This window comes from Lucilia cuprina, chromosome 6 (genome assembly GCF_022045245.1).
Source record: "Lucilia cuprina isolate Lc7/37 chromosome 6, ASM2204524v1, whole genome shotgun sequence".
Lineage (NCBI taxonomy): Eukaryota > Metazoa > Arthropoda > Insecta > Diptera > Calliphoridae > Lucilia > Lucilia cuprina.
In genome coordinates, this window is record NC_060954.1 from 7,144,792 (window position 1) to 7,152,515 (window position 7,724).

Consider the following 7,724-nt stretch of genomic DNA (forward strand, 5'->3'; position numbering starts at 1 on the left):
TGGAATTGGCTCTAAAACGAACTAATTTGGTTTTGTCGGAATTTAGTAGCAAACGATTTAAACGAGCAAATTCAAATATTAAAGCTGAGTCTCTTTCAATATTTGTTTAATTTAAGCCATTAATCTTCGTGCAAATCTTATGGTAAAATAATATATAATTTCCATAAAACTCAAAGCGCTGCAGCCCAAGAAAAACCCTACCAAACCGCCAATATAAACTGTAACAAATAAGAAGAAGGTATTAGTGAAAAAAAAACTAATTTAATATAATCTCACAAACATACCCAACACATCAGCAAATGAGAAAATAACATCGCGACGTAGCTGCATTTTGGGATAATCAATAATGCCCCATTGTAAATTAGCACCCAAAAACCAAACTCTAGAACGCTAGATAATGAAGTTAAATTTTAAATTTTTTAAAACATTTTATAAAAAACTTAAAGTTTTTAATACCCACATAAGATTGTACAAAGAAATTAGAGTCATCACAATTAGCCAGACAATTACAATCGATTTTATAACGATTCGATTTTAAGGAAATCATTTCATCTAGAAAGAAAAAAGTTTTTATGAAAATTTCTTCATTATTTTATTATATTTTGAAAAATTTAACTTACTTTTAAGTTTAGCAATACAAGCCAGTCCTCTTAAACCGCATATTGGCAAAACACGTCCATTGCGTACTGTGTTAGAAAAACAAAAAAAAAAAAAATTTATAAAATTTGAATTTATCTAAACTATAAACCAAACTGTCTAGTGGTTTTAGTCTAACCACATTTCCTTTTTAAACTTACATGTATTCCTATAGAAATGAGGCACACAACTGCAAACTCTTAAGGCTAAAAATAAACGACACTCGGCCAAACACAAACCAAAACTATAGATGGGTGCCGTTAGCATTTCCTCTGCCTCATATTTAAAACGACATTTACGCTGTTTAGTGGAAAAACTACAGAAAAAAAGAAATATTTGTTTCCCAAAATTAATCACAGCTAAATAAACTTCATCCTATCCCACCCACTTCACTGCTCAACTTACGCTTTTGCCGCCTCATCTGTAGAAATTTCCAAAGCAATCAACTCTACTGTTGTATAATCGGTTTCGGGAAATGTATAACGTTGCTTTGTTATACTCGGTATATCACCCGAACTATGAAAATACACATCATAGGCTGTAGATAAATTAATAATTTGTGCATAAATTTCACCATCTAACGGATGTACTGTCACCCGCTCGCCATGATCCAACAAATCCCACTCATTATTTTTCCAATATTCATATGAATTGTAGCGAGCCACTAGACTATTGACAGAATGACAAATACCAAATTCAGTTTGAGTTTCATAGATAAACATTTTGACAGCGGCACCGCTACTTATTTCCGGCTCAAATTGCCATTTTAATTCATAGAGTAAATCAAGATATTTGTCACTTGTTATGCCGTATGTTTTGTTCATTGGCAAATGTTCGATGTTGTCATAGGAGAGGCGAGCCAATTTTTCGACGAAATCTTTAAAACCCTCTTCATCCTCTGGGGAGCTGAAAATATCTGGATGGGACCTATAAAAGAAAAAAATGGTAGATATTTTGGAAACATAGACTACTTTAAAGGTGTGAAAGATAGTCTGAACCATAAAATAGACTACATCCTGAACATCCTACACCAGACTGCAGTCTGGACTATAGAATGAACTATATTTAGGACTACAGAATAGTCTATAGTCTGGACTATAGAATAGTCTATAGTCTGGACTATAGAATAGTCTATAGTTTGGACTATAGAATAGTCTATTGTCTGGACTATAGAATAGTCTATAGTCTGGACTATAGAATAGTCTATAGTCTGGACTATAGAATAGTCTATAAGCTGGACTATAGAATAGTCTATAGTCTGGACTATTGAATAGTCTATAGTCTGGACTATAGAATAGTCTATAGTCTGGACTATAGAATAGTCTGTAGTCTGGACTATAGAATAGTCTATAGTTTGGACTATAGAATAGTCTTTAATCTGGACTATAGAATAGTCTATAGTCTGGACTATAGAATAGTCTATAGTCTGGACTATAGAATAGTCTATAGTCTGGACTATAAAATAGTCTATAGTCTGGACTATAGAATAGTCTACAGTCTGGACTATAGAATAGTCTATAGTCTGGACTATAGAATAGTCTATAGTCTGGAGTATAGAATAGTCTATAGTCTGGACTATTGAATAGTCTATAGTCTGGACTATAGAATAGTCTATAGTCTGGACTATAGAATAGTCTGTAGTCTGGACTATAGAATAGTCTATAGTTTGGACTATAGAATAGTCTTTAATCTGGACTATAGAATAGTCTATAGTCTGGACTATAGAATAGTCTATAGTCTGGACTATAGAATAGTCTATAGTCTGGACTATAAAATAGTCTATAGTCTGGACTATAGAATAGTCTACAGTCTGGACTATAGAATAGTCTATAGTCTGGACTATAGAATAGTCTATAGTCTGGAGTATAGAATAGTCTATAGTCTGGACTATAGAATAGTCTATAGTCTGGACTATAGAATGGTCTATAGTCTGGACTATAGAATGGTCTATAGTCTGGATTTTAGAATAGTCTATAGTCTGGACTATAGAATATTCTATAGTCTGGACTATAAAATAGTCTATAGTCTGGACTATAGAATAGTCTACAGTCTGGACTATAGAATAGTCTATAGTCTGGACTATAGAATAGTCTATAGTCTGGAGTATAGAATAGTCTATAGTCTGGACTATACAATAGTCTATAGTCTGGACTATAGAATGGTCTATAGTCTGGATTTTAGAATAGTCTATAGTCTGGACTATAGAATATTCTATAGTCTGGACTATAGAATAGTCTGTAGACTGGACTATAGAATAGTCTGTAGACTGGACTATAGAATAGTCTGTAGACTGGACTATAGAATAGTCTGTAGACTGGACTATAGAATAGTCTATAGTCTGGACTATAGAATAGTCTATAGTCTGGACTATAGAATAGTCTATAGTCTGGACTATAGAATAGTCTATAGTCTGAACTATAGAATAGTCTATAGTCTGGACTATAGAATAGTCTATAGTCTGAACTGTAGAATAGTCTATAGTCTGGACTATAGAATAGTCTATAGTCTGGACTATAGAATAATAGCCTATCGGGGATATAGCCACGTTTATAGAATAGTTTATAATCTCGACTGTAGAATAGTCTATACTCTCGACTATGGAATAGTGTATTGTCTCGGCTATGGAATAGTCCATAGTCTCGACTGTACAATAGTCTATAGTCTCAACTACAGAATAGTCCATAGTCTGAACTATAAAATAGTAAATAGTCTAGACTATAGAATAGTCTATAGTCTGAACTTTAGAATAGTCATTGTCTTGACTATAGAATAGTCTATAATCTTGACTATAGAATAGCTTAAAATCTGGCCTATGGAGTAGACATACAGTTTAGTTTGGACTACAGTAAAATGTAGTCTATTTGATAGTCCGGACCATATCTATCGAGTGGACTATTAAAATAATTATTTAAATCTATTAGCACATCATTCAATCTTCATCACGCAGTAAAAGTTAAGAATTTAGCAACATTTTTTATTTATTCCCCAATTCTCCGAACAAATTTATCTTTTGTTTCGTTTAATATGGCGATAATTATTTTGGATTTTCAATTTAATTTCCCTTTACACAGCTGTGTTATGTTTCAGTTTTCGATAAATTTTTCTTTTTGGCCGTTTTATTCTTTTTGTTGGACAATTTGTCCAGGCAAAAGAACCAATAAATTTTAATCCACTACGAATCAATCTGTTCATGTAGTGTTGCGGTTTGATATAGCAGTAAGAGGGTATGTGAAGGACAATTACAAAAAGCTTTAATATAGACACACATACATATGTATATGTTTATGTGTGTGTTTATTTTTGTTAGTATAGTAATATGTATCTGTAGTTAACACATACTTACATAATATATTCCTCAACTTTAAGCTCGTCGATGCGTTTATGAGGACACACAGTCAATGATGGAAAACTGGTATTCCAAACCAATTTATTACGATCCATTGATATGACCATTGGTGAGGTTTGAAAACGTTGCCAGGTGCGACGACTAAGTGAAATAATACTAAATATTGCCACGCAAATAAATGCAAACCACAATGTTCTAAAAATGTGGAGAAATATTTCCGAAAAAAAAGAAAAATAATAAAAGTAAATTAAAATGGTTTAGAATATGGCAGTAGTTTAACAAAAATCAAATAAAATATTTGTTAAATAAAAACAAGTGGGATTTTTTCTAGCAAATGGTAGAAAAAGAAATATTTTATAGATTTTTATTTTAAAATTTATTACTGTGATGAAATGGGGAAAAAGATTTATTTTTCTTTTTTTTTTCTCTCTTATTTATTTAATTAAGCACTTTTCTATTTGCAATTTAATCTAAAAATATCCATGGCAATAAATCAGCTTTTTTATTTATTATACGCTTACGTTAATAATTTTAAATACTTTTATGTAAAATATTGATTACGATTTCTAAAAAAATTACTGTCAAATTCGTTAATTTTTTTTATTTACAAACGTCACCCTTGGCGTATGAGTTTTTTGAATTCACAAATTAATAATCATACGTATAGATGGCTTATGTATTTACTCAGAAATGTATTTGATTTTTTGATGAAGAATAGTGTAGAAATGAATCGAATATGAAAACCCTAAAGAGTTGACTATAGTCTGGACTAAAGAGTAGATTATAGTCTGAACTAAAGAATAGACTATAGTCTGACCTATAGAGTAGACTATAGTCTGGAGTATAGAGTATACAATAGTCTGGACTATAGAGTAGACTATGGTCTGACCTATAGAATCGCATATAGAGAAGACTATAGTCGAGACTTTAGAGTTGACTATAGTTTGGACTATAGAATAGACTACAGCCTGGACTAGAGAATAGACTATAGTATGGACTATAGAATAGACTACAGTCTAGACTATAGAATAAATGAACTATAGTCTGGACCACAGAGAAGACTGTAGTCTGGACTATTGAATTGACTATAGTCTGGACTATAGAATAGACTACAGCCTGGACTATAGAATAGACTACAGCCTGGACTATAGAATAGACTGTAGTCTGGACTATAGAATAGACTATAGTCTGGACTATAGAATAAACTATGATCTGGACTATAGAATAAACTATAGTCTGCACTATAGAATAAACTATAGTCTGGACTATAGAATAAACTATAGTCTGGACTACAGTATATATTATAGTCTGGAGTGTGGAGTATACTATAGTCTAGAGTGTAGAGTATACTATAGTCTGAACAATAGAGTAGACTATAGTCTGGACAAAAGAGTAGACTATAGTCTGAACTATAGATTAGAATATAGTATGGACTATATTCTAGAGTAGACTGTAGTCAGCACTATATAGTAGACTGTAGGCTGGACTATAAAGTAATTTATATTCTAGAGTATAGAGTAGACTGTAGTCTGTACTATTAAGTAAACTGTAGTCTGGACTATAGAATATACAGAAGTCTGGATTATAGAGTCTCTCTACAGTGCATAGAGTAGACTATAATCTGCACTATAGGGTAGACTATAGCCTGGACTATAGAGTATACTATAGCCTGGGCTATAGAGTAGACTATAGTCTGGGCTATAGAGTAGACTATAGTCTGGGCTATAGAGTAGATTATAGAGAGTAGACTATAGTCTGGACTACAGAGTAGACTATAGTCTGGACTACAGAGTAGGCTGTAGACCGGACCATAGAGTAGACTATAGACTGGACTATAGAGTAGACTATAGTCTGGACTATAGAGTAGACTATAATCTGGACTATAAAGTAGACTATAGATTGGACTATAGAGTAGACTATAGTCTGGACTATAAAGTATACTATAGTCTACACTATAGAGTAGACTGTAACCTGGACTGTAAAGCAGTATATAGTTTGGTCTATAAAACTGGTTATAGTCTGTCCTATAGAGTAGACTTTTGTCTACACTACAATATATTCTAGAGTCTCAAAAATTGTTCCTGTTTTTCATGTTTATTTAGAATATACTATTTCATTTAATTTCATTACCTTTCAATTAAACTTAAACCAATTTTCGCCAAATACACAAAACCATGTATAGACGAATCCTGCAAGAATTCGATAATGAACGCTTTGACTTTCGACACTAATCCGCCTTTACACAGCATTCTGTGTTGCGTTAAATCCCCAGCAACATCGTTATTTGCAACATTCATCATCAGCGTGTCATTGTCAAAGGTCATGGCATCATTATTTCTAGATTTATTTCTTAATACTTGCTGTTGTTGTTGTTTAGCTTTTTCAACATTTCCCAGCCATAGCGAAGGTTTACGGATTCGTCTAACTGCTGTGAAATTGTTTTCATTGATATTGTTGTAGTGTCTTCGATGCGATGGAATATTGTTTATTATACCGGGAATATTATATGGTTGCAATTGTTGCTCTTGCTGTTGCTGCAATTGAATTGATTTTTCATATGGTTTAACTTGGGTAATTCGTGTTTGATTGTTAGGTTTTGCCATAGACAATCTTTTGTTAAATTGTCGCTGCTGGTGCTGTTGACTTATCAGTGTAACCGTGGAGGCTGTATGGGATTCGGGGAAATCATCTTCATCGTGTTCAAAATCATTTTGCAGTAATAAACCTTTATATTTGTTATAGCTCATTTTAAGATATTTTTTTAAATAACTAGAAATTTAATTGACTATTTTGTGAATATATTTATTTAAATCTTTCTCTAGTATTGTGAGAATTTTTTTGTATTTTTTAGTGTGCCACAAATTGTTGCACAATTAAAATTTCTATTTCAAAAATATAGCTTGTTTTCAAACTCAACTTTATCTGTCACTTGCCAAAACTACACTAAAATTTTTGAATTAGAAATTTCGTTGAAAGTTTTATTCCTGTTTTAATTTTGCTGTAATTAAAAATTACAAACTTTTTCCATTCTCATAAGTGGTTGATAAATGTGGAGTACTCGTACATAAGGTCCTGTACATATAGAGTTTTATAGCAAACAATAGGATAAAAAAGTATAGAAATTCATGTGAAATTAAACACTTGCAACAAACTATTGAAATGAATTCTAAAACAGGACAATTATTTAATTTCGTATGCAAAGTCGTATTACACATACAGGTACAAATGGTTGCTATTTACGGATAAAATCTCAGTGTAATATAGATGAAAAGGATAAGAGCGCTTTTTGGTAACAAAAATATGTAGAACTTGTGAACGCAGGACAATTACAATTATAATTTATTCCATACAAAACAATTACCAAAGATAAAATTTGTTTCATAAGTAGTAGTAAGTCTATTTTCTAGTCTATGGCCAGGTCAATATTCTCGTCTATAGTCCATATTCTAGTATACTATAGACTAGACTTTAGTATATTCTTTAGTCTAGTCAATAGTCTAGTCTATAGTAGAGTCTATAGCGTAGGCTATAGTCTAGACTATAGTAGAGTCTATAGCGTAGGCTATAGTCTAGACTATAGTAAAGTCTATAGTCTAGACTATTGTAAAGTCTATAGTCTAGTCTATAGTCTAGTCTATAGTCTAGACTATAGTCTAGTCTATAGTCTAGACTATAGTCTAGTCTATAGTCTAGTCTACAGTCTAGTCTACAGTCTAGTCTAAAGTCTAGTCTATAGTCTAGT

General features: G+C 32.0%; 1 protein-coding gene across 2 annotated transcripts; it reads right to left on the reverse strand.

Annotated features, from left to right (window-relative positions):
- Nucleotides 1–7: 7 nt before the first annotated feature.
- LOC111680022 (sodium channel protein Nach) lies at nucleotides 8–6,847 on the reverse strand. Of its 2 annotated transcripts, XM_023441629.2 has the most exons (8): nucleotides 6,113–6,845; nucleotides 3,980–4,177; nucleotides 1,042–1,563; nucleotides 798–952; nucleotides 621–686; nucleotides 461–552; nucleotides 285–390; nucleotides 8–218 (listed from the first exon to the last, which is right to left on the reverse strand). In XM_023441629.2, the coding sequence occupies exons 1-8, from the start codon at nucleotides 6,727–6,729 to the stop codon at nucleotides 112–114; spliced, it is 1,863 nt and encodes a 620-aa protein (XP_023297397.2). In that variant the 5' UTR covers nucleotides 6,730–6,845; the 3' UTR covers nucleotides 8–111. The 2 variants fall into 2 exon arrangements, with proteins under 2 accessions (XP_023297397.2, XP_046810963.1); XM_046955007.1 differs by lacking the exon at nucleotides 3,980–4,177 and having other exon boundaries at nucleotides 6,113–6,847.
- Nucleotides 6,848–7,724: the final 877 nt, after the last annotated feature.

Bases quoted from the DNA above. Each gene is read 5' to 3' on its own strand.
- LOC111680022 (XM_023441629.2), bottom strand. From the start codon at position 6,729: ATGAGCTATAACAAATATAAAGGTTTATTACTGCAAAATGATTTTGAA. The intron at 953-1,041 runs GTAAGTTGAGCA...TTTTTTCTGTAG, and splicing joins ACAGATGAGGCGGCAAAAGC to TTTTTCCACTAAACAGCGTA. The intron at 553-620 runs GTAAGTTAAATT...TTTTCTTTCTAG, and splicing joins TTGTATTGCTAAACTTAAAA to ATGAAATGATTTCCTTAAAA.